Source organism: Phalaenopsis equestris, unplaced genomic scaffold (genome assembly GCF_001263595.1).
Source record: "Phalaenopsis equestris unplaced genomic scaffold, ASM126359v1 Scaffold000272, whole genome shotgun sequence".
Taxonomy (NCBI): Eukaryota; Viridiplantae; Streptophyta; class Magnoliopsida; order Asparagales; family Orchidaceae; genus Phalaenopsis; species Phalaenopsis equestris.
Genome location: NW_018164714.1, coordinates 875,515 through 896,116, shown reverse-complemented (window position 1 = coordinate 896,116; position 20,602 = coordinate 875,515). Strand labels below are relative to the sequence as shown.

General features: G+C 34.2%; 1 protein-coding gene across 1 annotated transcript in view; it reads left to right on the top strand.

Annotated features, from left to right (window-relative positions):
- The window catches only part of LOC110024730 (isoleucine--tRNA ligase, cytoplasmic-like), a 99,978-nt gene extending 92,517 nt beyond the window's left edge, over positions 1-7,461 (top strand). The window contains exons 4-12 of the mRNA XM_020724860.1: positions 2,675-2,763; positions 2,875-3,016; positions 3,983-4,046; positions 4,121-4,188; positions 5,112-5,234; positions 5,356-5,421; positions 5,635-5,746; positions 6,110-6,201; positions 7,158-7,461. Coding sequence (XP_020580519.1) covers positions 2,675-2,763; positions 2,875-3,016; positions 3,983-4,046; positions 4,121-4,188; positions 5,112-5,234; positions 5,356-5,421; positions 5,635-5,746; positions 6,110-6,201; positions 7,158-7,259 — 858 coding nt within the window. The 3' untranslated portion in view covers positions 7,260-7,461. The remainder of the gene's footprint in view (positions 1-2,674; positions 2,764-2,874; positions 3,017-3,982; positions 4,047-4,120; positions 4,189-5,111; positions 5,235-5,355; positions 5,422-5,634; positions 5,747-6,109; positions 6,202-7,157) is intronic.
- The last annotated feature ends 13,141 nt before the right edge of the window (positions 7,462-20,602 follow it).

Sequence of the window (20,602 nt, the reverse complement as noted above, 5' to 3'; positions counted from 1 at the left end):
TATGCTGAAATTCCATACAAATCTGCGATAAAAATTTGCGAGCCCACGGAAACTTTGAATGTCTGTATGAGATGTTGGGATTGGCTATGATTGGATTGCTTGGAGCTTGCTATCATCTGTTTTTTACCATCTTGGCTAGTGATAAAGCCTAAGAAGTGGACTGCAGTGGTTGCGAATTTGCACTTGGGAGAATTAAAGTAGAGTTAGTGTTAAAGTAGAGACGACTAATTGGAGATGATTAAGATGCTCATCTAAGGAAGTACTATAGAGAAAAATATCGTTAGATTCAACAACGCAGAATTTATGTAAAAAAGATTTTAATGCCTCATTCACGAGCCACACAAATGTACTTGGGAGTATTGTAAAAACCAAATGACATGACTCACCACTTGTATAAACCTTATTTTTTAAAAGACTTCTTCCACTCATCTTTGGGCGGAATGCGAATTTGGTGATAACCACTGCGTCGGTCTAATTTTGAGAAAAGTTTAGCACTTGGAAGTTTATCCAAAAGATCTTCCAGCTGAGGCATAGGGAAATGATTTTTCACTGTAATCTTGTTAATGGTACGGCTGTCATTACATAGTTGCCAACTTTCTTCTTTCTTTCGAACGTATGAATTGCATGTTATGAAATTCTTCAGCTATTTCTTGTAAGATCTTTTGCTCTTTGCGATTAATTGTGGAATGTCGTACATGGAATGTCGTACATTAGGCAGTGTCGATGCTAGAATAAATTCGAATTGGGTGCTGGATGGAACCATTTGATTTGGAAGGTCCTTTGGAAATATAACTTGATATTGTGAGGCAGTTTTGATAAAACTGTAGGAAATTTTTGCCGTGAATTGCATGATTCGGTGTCCAAAATTGCAAATAAACACTCCTTGAATTGAGTAATAATATGATTTCCAGGTACTGTCAAGAATCCAACGTTATTTGTTATAGGACATTTAAGAGTAGGATCTATATGAAGCAGTTGAATTGTTTTGTTTTTCCGTTCAAAAGAATAAGCATTAGCCTTACAATCATAGATTGCCCCCATATCAAATTTCCATGGCTGACTTAGTATTAGGTGATAAACGTCCTTCTCAAAGATATCACACAGTTTTTCTCGATTGAAAAAGTTACTTTGCAAGATTCATTAATTGATACATCAACACCTTTTCGAACCCAACTAATTTTTTAAGGATTGAGATGTTTGGTGGTCTTTAAATATAATGCTTTAACTGCTTTTCTTGAAATTATGTTTTCAGTACATCCATTATCAATGATAATATCACATACTTTGCCATTGATTGTACACCGGGTCTTGAAAATCACATGGCGTTGAGTATTAATAGGTTTTTTAGGAGCTAGCAATACCTTTTCAAGGTTGCACGAAAGAAATTCTCCCTCATCGGTCGATAATTCGTCCATGGTTTGAGATTCTTGGATGATTTCAGTTTCTTCATATTCATTGTCAGCATCTAACAACTGAAGTTTCTTCCGATTCAGACAACCATTGGATCTATGACAAGGTTGAAGGCACCTAAAGGATATTGATGGTCGTAGTCTGACATAGCTATTGTCTTTGTTTGATGGTTGTTTTCCAGTTGGAGGATTTATTGCTGGTATAGTAGTTGCTGATTGAGATTGGATACCCTCGACAACATTAGAAGGTACCTTAAATTTTTCCAACGTTGTATCACTAGCCATATTCATGTGGCGGTAATGTGTTTGTATTGGATCGATCCTGGATGTTCTCCTTCAAACCCCCAACGTAATTAGCAACCAATTAATGATTGGATCCGTTCAGGCTATTGCATGCACACAACATGTTAAATTTTTCTGTATAAGAACTAACAGTTTATGTTCCTTGCTCACATCTTTGGTAATGAATATATAACATTTGCTTGAAATCAGTAGGAAGGAAGTGGCCGCGAAGTAGTTATTTCATTCGATGCCAACCACGCACATATCCTTTTCCTTCTATGACAATGCTGATTTAATTGAATCCACCATGATCCTGCATCTCCTTTTAGCCTACAAGCCGCATATTTCACTTGTTTATCTGGTGAAATTTTCAAATATTCGAAGAATTTTCTACATATTGTTTCCAGTCCAAACAATCCTCAACGTGTAAACGACCATAAAAAATGGTTATATCGATTTTCATTTTGAATTCTCCAGGTGTGCGATGGAACGAATGATGATTATGGTGTTGGTGTTATATAGGAATTGATTTCTCCTCGGACTCGGAATCAAATAGGATTGCTCGTCGATGGTGAATGGATTCGTCTCCCAGATCATGATAATAAGAATTTTGTGGCAAATTGTATGGGTTGTGTCATTGATTTAGGTTTATCTCAGTGGTTTCTCCATATCCAGCGAGGTTTGCTGGATCTACCGGTAAGATTGCCGGATGTATGAAGCCACCATTTCTGAGATTGCACAGTTCACTTTTCATTTCAGTTACGAGCAACCGAATTCTTGTGGAAATATCATCAAATTTGCGATCTAGAGCTGATTGGGCTTCTCGCAACTCATCCCAACTGTGATCGTCGTCGAATAGTCTGAAACAAAGATTGGTCTGCATCACCATCACTCTTTGTGTGCTAGTATTTGAAACATTTTCTAGTTGTAAGACTTTATCTGAAGATTTTGGAGTTGATACTAACGATTTCCTATCTATGAAGTATGTACTTGAGGAGCTTAATGTAAAAGCAATCCTTCCTTGCAACGATACATTGAAATACACATCTTTAAGAGCCGAACCAGACTACAGGTGCAGTTTATAACTTTTGGTCTTTTTATGCCATGGTTCAGGCTTAAATAACCATGATAAACCTTTTTATTTATTTATTTATTTCTTTTTTTTGTATTACTCTATATACAGCATCTTAGGTGTCAGGTTGGGAAAGGCTATGGGATCTGTTGCTAAGGAGGTCAAGGCAATTAAGCAGGCTGATATTTTAGCTTTTGAAAGCTCTGGAGAAGCTACATTTTCTGGCCACTGTTTAAAATTTAATGAAATTAAGGTTTGTGATTAACTTGATAAGTTATAGGAGCAAAGGTTTGATTTTATTACTTAAAATATTCTTTTATGTTTTATTGGATTTTGATACCTCCAAACCATGCTTTGAATTCTTTTTTTGTATTCATTTAGGTTTGATAACTTACTAGGTAGATTTTTGGATCACAATCTTTGAAATCTTTTGTTGCATTCATACTATTGTAGTGACTTGATAGTGTAGAATGCTAAATGCTATTGAAACAGATCAGCTAAAGGAAAATCAATAGTTGTAGCCAACCACATCGACCTAGAGAAAGACTATTATTACAGCTGATTTTGAAGTTTCAAAAAAGTAAAGGGCTTGTTTGGGATCAAATTTATTTATTTTTATTAATTTTTTCTTTTGTTTTAAAAATATGTTTGTTTAGTGTATTATTTGCATGTTTTTATTTTTTTGTTTTCAAAAATAAATTAGCATGTTTTTAAAAAAGTCAAAACTTCTAAAAACTGTTTTGAGTATTTTTAAAAACAATTAAACATTGTTTATTTCATGTAAGAACATAAATAAAGCAAAATAAAAATATAAATAAAAAAAACAAAATAAAAGGTGATCCCAAACAGCCACTTAATGCTTACATTTGTGTGTTCTAAGTCAATTAATTGTATTTCATCTTAAAATCCATAATGAATATAACATCATGCATTAAAAAGTGTCTGATCTGTGCATATGTTGCGAGCCTTACAAAGTTTTGTATATAAAATGAATAATGAATATAACATCATCGCATACCTGGAACATTATCAATAATTAGCAATTATAAATATATGCTGTAATATTTTGAAGGCTACATTCATCACCTTGAACATTATCTTTAAATCTGCAGAAATGCACTGAATGTTGTCACCAAGATTCAACTCATTTTTATTTTATTGTACCTAGAACCTATAATTTCGGAAAGAAAAAATACTTTTGTGGTCACTTGTGCTACAGGTTCTGCGGGAATTCCAGAGACCTGCCAACATTACAAAGGAAGAAATGGATGCTGCAGGGGATGGTAATTAGATTTTCTTTTTCAACATCAGAGAAAATTAGATGTTATTTGTGCATATTATTTACTTTATTTTTTAGGTGATGTCCTTGTGATATTGGATCTGCGTGCTGATGAATCCCTGTATGAGGCTGGGATTGCACGTGAGGTAATGTCAAGCTACGAAGGAGGGTTATTTGAGTTTGTTTTCTCTATAGTCTGTGATTTTAGATTTATTGATTGTTTTTAATGTTTGGTTCACACCCATTTCACTTTAATTTGTGGACACAAAATGAGATTTCTTACATTATAATTTTGCGAAAGATTTATTAAGTTCCAAAATAGTCCCCTCATGATTCATTTGCGGCTAATCTAGTTTTGGAGAATTACATTTCTCAAATTTAATGCATTGAATTTATAAAATTGATCCAAAATAACCGCTCGTATGAAAATCTAAATTCGATATTGATCCCATTTTAGCTCCTCGTTCATACAAAAGTGATCTCAATTTATCCTTTTAGATATTTTCTTGGATCATTTTTTATTGTTGAGGATCTAAATTAGAGAAATGTGACACTTGGAACTAGATTGGCCACATACAAGTATTCAAAGAGCTATTATTGAGTTTAACCAATTTTATCAAATATTCGGTTCATGTACCCTGACCGTTTGTCTATCCATGATTGATTTCAAAATCTTTAAATTTTCTATGAGATTGATGTGAGACTGTTGCAATACAAGTATAGAGTGATTAGTCACATATTGCATTCATCTCAAAAAAGTTCATTAGCTTTCAAATTGCATTCTTTTACAATTTTTTTTCTTACAGTTTCTTCAATGGAATCAAAATTGGAAGCGGGAACCTTTTTCTTTTTTGGAATTTTTTTTTTTCAAATGAAAGCTTTTTGGAGGTTTTTATGTAATAACTAGTGTGGTAGCTTGGCCAGCTCTAGCTTCTGCTCATCTACTGTGCAGAATGAGCCGGCTACTTGTTAAATTGCCACCACTTTAGACTGTCTAGTTATAAATTGATATTTTCAATGAGTTCTTTTAATTAGATGCTCCGAAACCTGCTATTTCTTGTTCATTCAGGTGATTAATAGGGTCCAGAAACTAAGAAAAAAGGCTGGTTTGGAACCCACTGATTTTGTGGAGGTTTTCTACGAGTCATTGGACGAGGACAAAATTGCTTTAGAAAACATTGTGAAGTCACAGGTATGATTTTTTGTTCTTTTGTAAGTTGAAGGTTTGATTTTTTTATGTATTTTTATTCAAGTATTGATTCTTAATACTGAATATGTCAATTGTTCTATCTTCCTCTTCTCCTATTATGTAGGACCAATCCATCAGAAAAACCCTGGGTTCACCTTTGCTTCATCACACAATGATTTCTAAAGATGCTGTAAGTATCTGAAGGCTCCCCACTGCCTCTTTCACAACCACAACCACAACCACAACCGAAGGAAAAAAAATGAAAACTAATTTGGTCTCCTTAAATCTCAGCATTATTGTCCTCTCATTGTTTTTTATTTCATGTGTTTTATTGTAATATCATCATCAGATATGTCTGAGTATTATTATTGCATTGTCCTTATTAATTTGATTTCCTTGTCAGGTTATTTTCTGCCGTGAGGAAGTACATGGAGTTTCTGGTTTTTCATTTGCCATCACAATCACAAAGCCTACTTTGATGTTTCTTTTAGAAGACATTGTTAAATTATTTTCTGGTGATTTCATTTGTTTCTCTGATTAAAGCTTTGGGACATTTACATACATACCACATAATTCTTATAAATATACATATCTACCACCTAAACATTCATATTTACATTCATGAACCTCAATTCTTCAGCATCACATAATAAGTGATGCCATCACTGCCTTTCTAAAAATGAAATACATCTTTTAATGCATAGGTTTATGACACCAAGGTGTCATTATTAAGTGTAAATATCAAACTTTTGGTGAAAGATATGTTAATACATAAGAATTATATTGTAAGCATGTAAAGTTCCATAAGTTTTTTTTTTGCCATTCAGTTTGTAGTATGCAGACGTTTCTGAACACGTTTTGTTTTGAGCTGATTTCAGGAAATAACAAGTTCGCTGAAGCTTTGTGCACTTATCTGCTATCTAGGGACCATTCGAAGTTAAGATCAGAGTTCCAGGCTGGAAAGGGCAAGGTTTATATGATTTTATTCACATATTCAATTTATTATTATGACGAATCTTCTTTTGATTTTGATTCTGAAAAAAGCTGGACTAAGCGTTTTTGATAATTACCGTCAAATATATTTCCACCCTTGATGAAGTTGGGAATATGGAAAATCTAACTTTGCGAGAGTAAAAATAACATTAACAAAAGAGTCATACAAAACACGCCATGAATTTATGTATCTTTACCCAATAGATGGATATGCCATGCTGCTGTTGTGCCATTGATCTTGATGTGGTTTGATTGTGAAGTTTTGTAACACTAATGCCTCATATCTAACATAAAGATGGTAAACAAAAAAATAAGAAAACATAAAGATGGCATTCTCTTTATAAGGAGAATACAACAAACAAAATGATTTAAATTTTCAAAACACACCTTGACCAGAAATATTGAATATTGTGACAAAGGGTCTGTTTGGCATAGCTTTCTCATTGTATTGCTTTTCATTCCACTGCCACAACTTTGTTTGGATATGCATTTTTTTTATGCTTTTCAGAAATTTCTAGTGTAAATTTGCATTTTGCAATTGTATTTTTACAATTGCAAAATACGGTAGCTCTAAAATATATTATTTAATCTTTTTTTAAAAAAAAAAACTTTTATATTACACGCAACAATTTTTACAAAAATTAATTTACCAATAACAGCTTTGCAATTATCTGTATGAAAAACTACACTCCAATAAGACCAAGTCTGTGAAATGTATTCTATGCTAGTGTAAAAATTGGGCCCCACAGAAACATAATGGAGGTGAATAAAGATTTTGCTTAAAAGCTGATTTTTGTATTTTGGCGAAATAGATTTGTATGAAGTTATTAAACATAGGCTAGGCTAGACATTAGTGTCAGCCATTAGATGACTTCAAAGCTTGTGCTCAATTCTCACCGTTTACTAAGCAGGCTCCTATATTCTGTTTTGTAGATAACAATTGAATGCTTAGAAAATCAACCTGTGGTCGATGTGGAACTAGGAAAACATTTATATCTATGCACTGGGGATTATCACTTGAGCAGAACAGTGTAGAAGAGAGTATATTGTTATACAGCGGAAGAAGAAATATGGAAAGGAAGGGCATAGCTATTCCAAATGTAATGTCATGTACTACTTATTTTATTTTTTGTTGTTGTCTAGATGTTTATCACTTTTTATTCATTTTCTGCTCTTCCTTGTATAATCTTATGGTTATTGTATTTATCTTTTTCATTAAAGTCAGCTTAATTGTACACGAAGTATTTGTAGTTGGTTTGCTCATAATATAAAGAAATGTCCTGATGTGATATGAACACAAACTTATATAACATGACTGCTTTGCAAAATAGTTAAGCTACTATATTAAATAATTTTTTTATTACAAAAAATATTTAAGAATGTTAAGAAAGTGTTAATTTAGTTTTTAATTAGTTGTATGGAGTTCAAATTAAGGTTAGGTCTTAATTTGAACAATAAGGGGGATATTTGGTAGCATCTTATTAACAGAATTTACATATGAATTTATCTGGATTTAATGTAAATCCAGACAAACACAATAAAGAAGGGAGCTAAATCCGGCTTTCGGCTAAATCTCATTTTCTTTTGTTTCAACGGTAATCTAGATTTAGTAAATGTATTTGAGAGGTGGATTTAATTTACTTGGATTTAGTCATGATTGAACCAAATACAATTCTGGATTTAATAGCATCTGGATTTACTGGATTTATTAAATTCGATTTAACATAAATTCTAGATGGAGTCAAAAATCCGCAAGTGTGCTTCTAATGACTATAACTGAATTTTGTTGATTTGAAACCATCTATTATAGTGATTGAGTTGAGTCGGTTTAGTGGACCCACACAAGGTTTTAAAGGTTGATTTGATCAAATTGAGTCAATTAGGTCAACTTGGCTAAAGTTGAGTCAAGATTGGGTCTAAAGGCTTATAGGATAAGTATGTTTGAAATTTAAGTTAAGAGTGCTTTGGGTTCTTAAGGGTGTGCTTAGTTGGCTCCATGACTCATATTAACTTGGTTGTGGTCAGTTCGATTTTGCTCCAAGTGAGTTGAGGATCAATTTAAGTCCATTTTGAATCAATTAAGATTGGTTGACATTGGGTCAATGTTTGGCTTAGTGACCATCTAGTTACTAGGAATGTCTGCTAAGGATCTTGTTGGGGAGCTTCTATACTAAGATTGGATTCTAGGCCAAGGAAGAGAGAATGTGTCAAACTCATTAATAATATGGTCAATAGTACCAAAATATTGAAAAAATTCTTCAAGGATATCTCCCTGAGTTTGATTTTTCGTTTGGGTAAAAAATTTTGAACAAATTATAGTTTTTATTATGTGGAGAATTGTTGAAATGATTCTAATTTGAATATTATACTTCCCTGCATTTCTTTCCTTCCATATGTGTGAACAATAAATTTTTCTTGCAATTTAGTTCTGCCTACCATGGCTGAAATGTGATCTAAGATCTATAAGAGTGAGGGACTAAGCATAAAAGTGGTTTTCTATGGAAGCCAGCCCTTTAGAATGGCATCAGAGAATGTGTAGGTTTAAAAAATTAGTGATTAATAGTTTGTTTTTTTTGTGTGTGAAAAAGTGAGCAATAAGTGATGTAGGGATAGCTTTTGCCCAAGAGAGCATCAATTGTTTTTAAAGCACCCAGGATTGTCAGCCAAACATAAATAGCATAGTTCTTATGCTAGATATGGTTGGCCTAGTTGACTTCCGACAACCATTAAAAGAATGCTCACTAATCGCAACTAAAGGAGGGTATTCAATGCCCTTCTAAAGGATAACATTTTAAGTCTGGACACTTCACGTTCGGACGACCAACCGTAGGGAGCCACGTCACCATACATGTTGGCGCCACATCGCCATACACGACGGGGTCGGGCGCGTGGCGCTCGACAGTTGGTTGTCCAAACGAGCAGACATCCAGACATAATATTTTTTTTCTTCTAAAAGGGTATGCCACGTTCTTGATGATTTTAAATATTCCATTTGTTATTGCTTAAGGCAAGTGAAGGTCCAAGCAGGATGGGTCATTGCCAAGAGGAGTTAAAAATTAGGTTAAGGAGTGCTAGGAGAATATTGAAGCGAATTAAAAGCATTAGGATTTAAAATCTCTCATAAATATTAACTTAAGTTAGGTATTGTAGAGAAGCAAAATGTTTGAACCATCCCTAATAACAAATGATAGATAAGGCTTGACTTCATTATATGTTGATTTTATTCTTTTCCAAAAGAAAGAGATTTGCAATTAATATCCTAAAAGGAGATATAATGGCCATAAAGTAGCATTGTCGATATATAATTGCCTTTATCAATATTATAAACTAGCTTATCCAAAGAGTTTGAATAGGAATGATGCCAAGATCATCATAGCTCTATGGCTTCTAAATTATATCCAAAGAGATCATTTAAAGTTTTCTCTTGGAGATGCTACCATGTAAGAGAAATTTGGAGCATCAAGCATTGATGATTTTGATGCAACTTTAAGTAAGAAAAGATCTCACCCAACTCAATAGAATAACCTCATATGGAAAATTTAATAAGTTGAACCTACCAGCTTGTGAAAGCACTTTAGCTTTCCATTCATCAATTGCAAGCTGCAATTTGTGAATCTATGAGGGCACTGAGAGTAACCACTCTGCTCCTACCATCATTAGTGTTATTTGGGATAAGGTGACCCGGAGGTTTAATAATACATTCCTGAATATCATGGAAAAAGGATCTAAATCTATTGCAAGTGGGTGGTTTCCAATCGTTATGGGTTTTAAGTGGAGTACTTACCTTTAAGCTTCAAATGGGTGACATGAAGTGAAGAGCCATTCGTAACATAGATAAAAACCATTGCAAAAGAAAGATAAGCTTTGTTTGTTATAAGAGCATTAGTTGTCAACAAGATTTCCAGTTTTTTATAGATTTTTAATTTATCAGAGTTATTTCAAGAACATATGGAGAGCTCTAGGAGTATTATCCATAAGGAAATGGAGATGATTTCTTCTTTGTTGGGTTTGAAAGAAGGGGACTATTTTTGGAGAATAAAAGGCTTCTCAAAGAAAAACCATGGGCCACCCAACCTTTAGACCTTAAATTCAGACCATACTTGACAAAAGACTCCATCATTCATGTAGGAAAACTGGAAGTTTTCTTTCAAGGATCAAGACACCAATTCTACTCCCCTCAAAATTTTTTTCCCTATTTGTTTACACTCTCCTTAGATTTTGGTCGCCCTCCTCGTAAAGTTAGTGTGATACTCATTAGTTTGGTGAAATCACAGCCTTCACGAATCATTATGTTTAGCAATGGATTTTACCTTACAAGTGGCTAGTTTGCAAAGTATATGAAGGACCAGTGAAAATACCATTACAATTTTGGGAATAAAAAAAGTTTTAAACAAATCAAATCTATCACATGATTATTTCTTATTGCAAGGAGAAAGTAAAGAAAAACTACTTAGAATTCAAGGTGATAACAAAATAAAACATGATTTATATTAATACTCAAGTTCATAAAACAAAACTTAAACAAAAGTATAAATATTTATCTCAAACTCTTCCCCAAGCAATATTTTGAAGTTCTCTGGCTTCATTAACTCTAATCGACACTTACAGGTATCACAAAACTTCAACAATCACAAAAACTCGCCACTTTCTCATCATGGTGGTCGTCCACTCTAATGGGGATCCGACCTACACTAAAATGACTCCACACATATCCACTTTTTTGTTTGGAATTCATCCTTATATGTAAAGCTCTAAAAATCACTAAGGGTTGCTTCAGACACATCTTCAAAATTCGTCCAAATTCATAGAATAAAAGGAGTAACTGTTTCTGGCACCTAGGCGCCAAACTTTGGTGCCTAGACACTAATCTCGTCTAGACTCTGGCACTTATGCGCTAGAAGTGGTGTCTAACGCTTAGGCGCCTCTGCTTCATGACTCTTTTTTGCATCCATTTTCACTCATTTTCTTATAATTCCATTTCTTGTACCTGAAACAAAAAACATACAAAATAACATATATAAGTGATTTTAAGGCTTGTCATTACCGTAGAAACAACCAATTTACACCCATTAATTCTTATCTCCCTATATATTTGCACTCACCCTAAATCTTAGTTCTCCTCCATCCTAAGGTTAATATGATATTCACTAGTTGGGTGAAATCATAGCCCTCCCGGGTCATTATGTTTCACAATGAATTTTAATATTACATATTGCCACTCAAGTTGTGAGATCACCGCCTCTCGAGTCTTACTTTCACTTATAACAGATTTTAACATAACATATTGTCGCTTAAGTTATGTCAATAAAGCAAAGGAGATATTACTAATCACATGGAAATAAAAGTCATTCTATCTAAAAACAAATTTTCTTATTCATGCCACTACTTGTCAAAAGAAAAGAGTAAAGAAGACTACTCACGAAGCATGAATAAAATACAATAGAAAAACTTCATTAAATCAAAGTAAATTCATTAGAAAGTATTTATAATAATTATAAGATCATGATAAACACAATACTTAGTTTTTCCCCTCTGAAAGAAAGATGAAAATCTCTCCAATAAAGTCTCATGCCGATCCACGCAATGCTCGTACATTTCCTTACACATATCTCTCAAAGTATCTCACCAATCTCTTCAAAAAGATATAAATCTATATTCCTACTCCTATCTATGACATCTGGACGGTCTTGAAGTTTCTAAGAGTTTGAAATTTCAAAAGGTGGCTTCCCAAGTCCCAAAAGGTGCCTTATAAACCCTTGGGCCGTCTAGATTCATCCACAACTATTTATAGAGCCTAGGCACTATTTTTTAGGCAAGACTGGCACCTAGGCACCACTTTCTAGAGCCTAAGTGCTATCTTGCTGGTTGCACCCTTGTTTAGCTTCGTTTCGCCCCGTTTCAGCTTCAATCTGTTCCAAGTGTTATACTTATAAGATAAACATGAAAATAATCTTCTTTAAAGTGTAATTTTATTCAAAAATGTGATAAATGTAAAGGAGATTAGGTTTAAAAATGTAATTTCATTCAACATTGAAAATCATATAAAAATGCACCCGATCAAAATTTTCTTTCTTGCTTGATTTGACTCTAAATTGCATCAAAATTTTCTTTCTTGCTTGATTTGACTCCAAATTGCGTTTTAGCTCCAAATTGCATTGTTTTTGCTTCATTTTCTCTAAAACTCCATTTCTTGTACCTGAAGTCAAAAACATGCAAAATATCTTCCATTAAAGTGAAATATCATTAAAAATATGTATAAAATGTATATAAAAAATAACACATTTTTTGGTATGTTAGTGATCAATCGACAAAATATGTAAAAATGGATGTTCTTAATGCATATTTTTTAAATTCATTTAATTCACACAATGGAAAGAAAAACAGATGCAACATGAGACCCGATTAGGTTTGACGATGAATCTTGCTTGTCCTAACAAACTCATGGGAAACCTAGGGTGAGTGATGAAGAGGTGAAACAACGTCATATTGCGCGAGGCAACATGATGCCCACCTTCGTTTACAAGGTATTAAATGGGGAATCCCTTGTAAGGAGGATTCTTCGGGATCGAGAAGATGAAAAATGAAGAAATGTCTTCTTCTTCTCAGTCAATGGATTTCAAATATACATTCATATGAAATCAACGAGGAAAATGCCAAGATTAGCATAACCCCAGCTTTCAAATTTTAGGCTAGAAAGAAAAGGGTATCTTTTGCTCTTTGGATTCACCTAATCTTATGGGGCTTCCTCTAAGCTCACAAAAATCCTAACCAAACTCCACTAACATCCAAACCTTGAGGGCTCTAAATATGAAAATCACAAGAGTTAAAAAAATCTTGTTGACATGATGATTGATGACGTGTTCTCCAGGCTTGTTCAAGCTCCTTTAAGGTGAGGACGATAAAGCTAGATTCCTTTTCCAAGATAGCGTAGGAGCTCTCCTTGTCGGAGAAGATGATGAAATCACCAGAGTTCTCCTTTTCCCAAGTGGTTTAGAAGCTCTCCTCGTTGAAGAATATGACAAAATCTTTAAAGTTCTCCTTCTCCAAATTGAGGAAGAAGCTTTCCTGGGCTCAACTCACGGAGCGTAGCCAAATAGGAGGAAGATTACCATGGAAGTAAGGGAAAACATGAAGGAAGATGAGGAAGATGGAAGAAAATGGCTTATTTTCACTTCTTACCATGGAAGTAAGGGAAAACATGAAGGAAGATGGAAGAAAATGGCTTCTTTTCACTTGTTTTTGAGGAAGATGAAGAATACCTTAAAAACCTCATTGAAAGCTCCTTCTCAAGCTCCTCTTGTGCTTCCTTACAAAATGGCTGTTAATCCTTGCTCCGAAGCCCCTTTCCTTGGTTTCTTCTGCCTTAGGAAGTATGTCTAATGGTCCTAAGCCGCTTTCTTCATTTGCATTGGGCCTAAATTATTCCTCATGCCTTTTTTGGGTGAAAATCGGGCAAAACAACCTAAACCATTGGTCATGGCTGCTCTGCCGGTGTAAATTTGGGGACCAGGAGAGAGAAATCACAAATCAAGTTGAATGTGCATGGTGACACCACTGTAGAAAGTGTCGCGGATTGAGGGCTGACGTGACCATGCCAGAGGCCCAGTGTAATTATACAGGGTACTCTGTCTAGCAGGTGTGGTCACATTATCCTCGAGCGTGGTTTAGGTGTAGCTACACCTGATTTAGGGGTGGTCACGCCATGGGTTGGGCATGACCACGCTTAAATTAGGCATGGTCAGACCATGCCCCACGTATTTTGGTGTTTAACACCTTATGGGAACCTCAAAGGACCGGATATGAGCAAGAAATGATCCTCAGATATTAATAGAGGTCATAAATGCATCCTTAGAGCCCAAGAAGATGCTCCATATGTGTGTCACCAAGTAAAAATGGTCTCAACACAATTTTTCTATCCAGACCTTAGACTTAAGGTAAGAACATTATATAAGGTAACCTTATCGATGGTCTACATCACGAGAATGTATATATCAGCAAGATATAGCCTTGTGATGCAGAAAAAAACATCAACACAAGAAACACTAGAGGTGATGCCAACTTGGTGATGATCGCCTCAGAGCACATCTATGGCGGTGCATAGCCTAACTTATCATACTCATAATGCTCACTTGAAGGTCTTATGGGCTACTTAAGTCATGATATACCGCGTATGATCCCAATACAGTCTCATTTCACTCAGCAAGGATGTCCCATATATGTTGCATAAAAAATGGATGCCAACACTCTCAGTGGAGTCAATTTTGGTGTTTGGTGGTTATGTAGTAGATGCTCGGCATCAAGTCGAACTCTAGTCAGGATACCAGGCCTATTCTCTCGATGGTGCATTTTGTTAGTTTTCCTATGATCTCGGGGTAGTCAAGCATCTTTGTAGGCCTATTCTCTCGATGGTGCATTTTGTTAGTTTTCATATGATCTCGGGGTAGTCGCTTATCTTTGTAATGAAGATGCACGGTAGGTCGTGAATCGTGTCTCAGTCTCAATCCTTCACCTTATACGACCATTTTTTTATGAATGAAGGGTGGAAGATTCTACATTAAAGGAGTAGGGTTGGAGTTTTTCTCCTTGGACAGCATGTGGTTGTTGACTAGTTCCAACAACTTGACTAGTGTCTTTAGTTTTTACGAGTTTGGTTGTATTAGAAGGGTCCTTCCTTTAACCCTTGAGCTAGGGTGGCATGAATGATCACAATTCCAAGAATTGCACTTCCAACTTCTCCTTATAGAAGTGAGTGATGATGAGCGCATACTCTCACTTTGTCCTTAATGAAGCTGTAGAAAAGTCTGAGTTTTTCAGGAGCTTCTAGGTGCTGACAAATTATGCCACGAACATCTACTTGTGGCAAGTGAACAATATGATTACTCTTGGTGATAATTCAGTAAACCACTTCAAGGCTGACTTTTCTAGTATGGTAAAGAAAGATAACATTTAAATGCATTAGTAATCCTCAGCATGCACAATGCTAACTCAAATGAGGTTATGCAGTCGGTTAGATTGTTCCACCCTTTGAAGGACTCCAGTGATGGGATCTAGAACCATTTTGTGGGCTCAACCTCAAAGATTTGCTAAGAGAACTCATTCTTAGACTATCGAGCCACCTCAATATGCCTGATCTGATGTTGATCTATCGATGCTAACCCAACACTAACAAAGTATTGAGAGTCGTCTTCCCCTTCCAAAGCTAGGGCGACTCTTCTATTGTTGGGTGTCAACCCTTCGTCTCGGAAATGTGAATATCTTCCCTAAGTCAACACTCCTTGGATGACATCCAAGATCTAATCCTACTCCTGGATATGTTGGGTCATGAATTCTATGGTGCACTCCATGTTGTTAGTGTCATTTTTACGAGTTTCTTCTCCTTGGGCTATGTAATTTCTAATCTTATAGAATTAAAAGGAAGTTTAAGCATGTTAAACAAATGCACGAGTTTCTTCTCCTTGGGCTATGTAATTTCTAATCCTATAGAATTAAAAGGAAGTTTAAGCATGTTAAAAAAATGCAAAAATGTATATGAAGGACAATCTAAAAAGGTTTTAAAATATACATGTAAATGAAGGACAATCTAAAAAGGTTTTAAAATATACTGTTACCACTACTCTAAACTAACAACGTATGAAGTGTTCAAGTTTGTATAAAACATCATTCCTCTTACAATGTAAATTATTAGTGTAGGAAAATAATTTTAAATATAATTAATGTATTGTGCCAAATAGGAGCAATTCTAATATTTACCCTCTTGAGTACATAAGAAATATCGGCTTATCTAGAGTTTGGTCCTTAAACCCGTGGTTAGGCTGAGAAGATACTATCTCTCACTCTAGAGTTCCCACTTCCTCTCACCTGAGGGCTAACATCTCGCTTTAGCTTCTAAGCATCTGGACCAAATTGAGGATTTTAGTATGTCACTCTAAAATCTCCAATTTTATGCCCATCAAAACTTATTTCCCTATTTATTTGCATTTAGCCTGAGAGGCTACATTCTCATCCATGAGGTGTGATTCATACAATGTTGGAACATATTTCATTTCGAGGCACTATGTTTTATAATATATTTTAACAAATCAATTAGCCAGATCAATAGGTAAATTAAGCATATAGTTTGAATCATTACACTTTATGGAATTTTAAAAGCACTTATACTAAACTACATTCTTACACATAATTATTCCACATTGCAGAGAGAAAGACAAAGAAAACCACTCAGATCTCATGAGAGAGAAACAACAACACATGAATTTATATATAAATAAAAGTTTACAAGATAAAACTAAGTAAAAATAAACAAAGTACACAACGTATCTTTTCTCTCCTTCCCAAGCATTCCTTCAAGTTCCTTTGAATCACTTACTCTCCTTACAGTTCCACTCAAAACTTACTTAGAACTATAGTGAAGAAGATATATCTCACTTCTCCTCTTCTCCTCCAAGTCCAAGCAAGCCTCCAAGATTTTCTCTTCTATAGGAAGATCCACTCATCTACGAAAGGCTCCATTTTTCTCCTTCAAAAGTCTCTCTATTGAATCTCCAAAAGTCTCTTTAAATAGAGCTCTCAAAATACCTAAATGTTTCTTCAAGCACCTCTTCAAAATTCATTTATGTTCAATGGATCTTCTAGATAATCGCCTTTGGCGCTTAGGCGTCAGATCAACGTTGGTCTTTTTTGCTTCATTTGACTTCAATTTGCTCCATTTTCTTTCTATTTGCTTCATTTGCTCAATTTTTCGTACCTCCAACCAAAAACATTAAAAATACTTTTTCATTAAAGTGCAATATCATTAAAAATAGACATCAAACATGCAAATAAAAATAATAAATTTTATGCATGTCAGGCTACTCTTCTTGTTTGTGGCATAGTTTAAGCTCGCCTCACATTTTAGGATTATGAATCATGATTTGTCCATGAATCACAACCCAGAAATAGAGTGTAAGGAGTGGTTGAGAGAGAGAGGTATAAAAAGAGAGAATAAACAGTAATCATTCATGTCTTATTTATAAAATGATTTTTCTATTTATAGAGGATGGGGTATAATGATGATATTACCTTTTTGCCCCTACTGTAAATGAGTCCATAATAGGATATTTTTTTATTTAATGTGTATGATGAACTTGTCATCTGGCTACTTTCTAGCTCACTTGGCTAAGCTTAGTTGGCTTTAAGTCGATGGGATTAACTCGGTCAGTTGAGCTTTAGTCGGTATGAGTCAGCCAGTTGATATGGCCTGGTTATCAATCTTTGATTTCTGATAAGGAGTTTCTTGACATCCGTTGGATGATTAAAGATGTTGTAGAACTGGATATTCTCTCAGATTGGCTCTACTAGAGGGTGAACTACTACATCAGATCTGCAATTCTGTAAAAAATTTGCTTGGATGCTCTTTTGTTCTCATTTTTGGTCAAATGATTCAAGCTTAGATCACCTAGTTGTCTTATTATCTGCCTCATGGCTCAGCTGGTTTTAGCCTTGCTGGCTTGGCTCAGATAGCTTCATTTGGTCAGTCACTTGGGCCTCACATCCTCTTAACAATGGGCTGACATTTACTGTAATCTTCCCTTATGGACAGTTAGATTTCTTCGAGATCCATGCTGACACATTTTTTTATATATAGGTTGAGTGTCACAACTTAGCAACAATGTTCAAAACCCGTAGTTAGAGAATGTTGGTCAGATGTCTACAATTGAGCAAAGATTATTTAGAGACTGGGAAATCAAGATTGTTTGATGAGCAATAACTCTTGGGAGGCTATTATTTGGTTATGATGGTTGAGATGATATAATTGGAAGACAATAACATGACAACTATAATAAAAAATTGAAGTCGAGTAATGATTGTCGAACAATCATGAATGAACAATGGTGGGAAAAGTGTCACCGTATCATATTGGTGGAGTGATGATAGTGGTTGAAAAATTATAAATGAATGATCATAATTAGATAAAAATGGTTAGAAGATTGTAGTAGAGTGACTGTAGTCTAATGACGATAATTGGGCAACAACAGTTTGATGGTTACGATCTAATAATGATGATGGTTATGCAGCAGTAATATGATGATAGTGGTTGAGGGGTAGCGATTCAATGACAATGGTTGGTGGTGTTCCAATGGTGGTAGCAGTCCAATGGTAGTGGTTGAGTCAATATGTGTTTCTTCAAACATCTGATCCCACTTAATGTGTCTTTTGACCCCGTTTGTATAGAGGATGTGAATTCATTTATAGATTTCTCAAATAACATTTTACTGATATCTATAAATGTCTTAAAGCACTTTATTTGACGACTCAAAATGATTCTCTCGATTGTATGGAATAATTTCTTAATATTTTTTTAATAGTGTAAGAATTGGCTAATCGTAGGTCCGTTAGATTTATACAATCAATACCTTTGAATTGACTAGTGAAAATTTGGGAGATATGTCTAAACATTTTAACTATGCTTCAAGTGTCTGTTTGAGCGAATTAGGAGTCAGATCTGATTACTTTTGACGTCTTTGAATTTTTGTCACAAAAAAAATTCAATTTGATAAAAAAAAATTAAAAAAAAGAGTTTAGATGGTTGTGAATTAAATTTTAAAAACTTTCTTTTATTTTAAAATTTTCATCAATATTCTTTCTAGCATGATTCATTAAAAGAACATGAGCATTTACATACATACCACACATTTCTTATGTATTTACATATCTAACACCTAAACATTCATATTTACATGCATACCACTTATATCTTTAACATCACATTAGAAATGACCAAAATCATTCTACTTCTAAAACGAAAATACATCCTTTCATATAGAAATTCATAATGCTGGAGTGTTATAAGCATAAATAGCAAACATTGAGTGTTAAATATATAAATACAAAAGAATTATGTGACATGTAAGTCAATTTTCCATTAAAAAAAAATAGTTGAAAATTTCCGGTCACGAGGGCAGCACGCGCACACTAGCCAATAGCCAGTGTGACATGACCGGTTTAGGTATCTTCCCGCGCATGCGGCACGGAAAAAAAAAAAAGAAGAAAGCTCTTTTTCTCAAACGCTCTCACCACCGTTCGATTTTTTTTTCTACGCAGTGGTAGCTTGGGGTCCCACCTGCCTACATCCTTTCATATAGAAATTCATAATGCTGGAGTGTTATAAGCATAAATAGCAAACATTGAGTGTTAAATATATAAATACAAAAGAATTATGTGACATGTAAGTCAATTTTCCATTAAAAAAAAATAGTTGAAAATTTCCGGTCACGAGGGCAGCACGCGCACAGTAGCCAATAGCCAGTGTGACATGACCGGTTTAGGTAGCTTCCCGCGCATGCGGCACGAAAAAAAAAAAGAAGAAAGCTCTTTTTCTCAAACCCTCTCACCACCGTTCGATTTTTTTTCCTACGCAGTGGTAGCTTGGGGTCCCACCTGCTACCGCGCGACCCAACACAGCAACCTCACTCGTCTGATTCTTCGCCGCACGACTATTTTGTACTTTCGGCCCTTTTCTCTGTCCATTCTGCATTGGAAGTTTGGCCATTGGTAAGTGAGTCCCTCTTATAAATTATTTAGAGGGTATTCAAACATCATTATATTTACGTTATATTATTTGTAAATTTTTTATAATTTAATTGTATTTTTTAAATAAATTTCGTGTTTCTGTTTTCATATATTTATAGGTTATAGATTGGTTACAGGAAGATTACAGGAGGTATAACGTGGATACAACCTCTCAATTCCTTTTGAATAACCTGTAAGAAGTCTGTGACAACAAATTGGATATTTCTAAAATTAACCATAAATTATTTTTATTTACTATATTTTCATTTAAACATTAATTACAACCCAAAATATTTGCAAGCGCTGTGACAACAAATTGGATATTTCTAAAATTAACCATAAATTATTTTTATTTACTATATTTTCATTTAAACATTAATTACAACCCAAAATATTTGTAAGCGAGACCATGAATTAACTTTTCCAAAAAATTTAAAATCGGTATTTAATCGAGTATAGTCTCGGCAGCGTTAGTAATTTATGGAAATTTCTTATTACAATTTATTAATATAATAAAATAATATATATAATGATTAAAAATTATAATTTATAGTCTTTCATCAATAATATAATTCTAATTTTTAATCTAGTAATAAAATAAGTTAAACATGCAAACAATTTTTTACATAGTAATAACTATAACTTATAAATTATACTTGAACACTTAATATTTAATAATAAAATGTTCAATAAAAAAAAATTGCCATCTTTTCTAAACTAACATTAATTAATATAATTTAAATCTATCCTCAAAGATTTATGAGAAATTTTTCCTTATAAAAAAAGGTCAAAACATATCTCATAAGTTTTTTTTTGTTGATATATATATA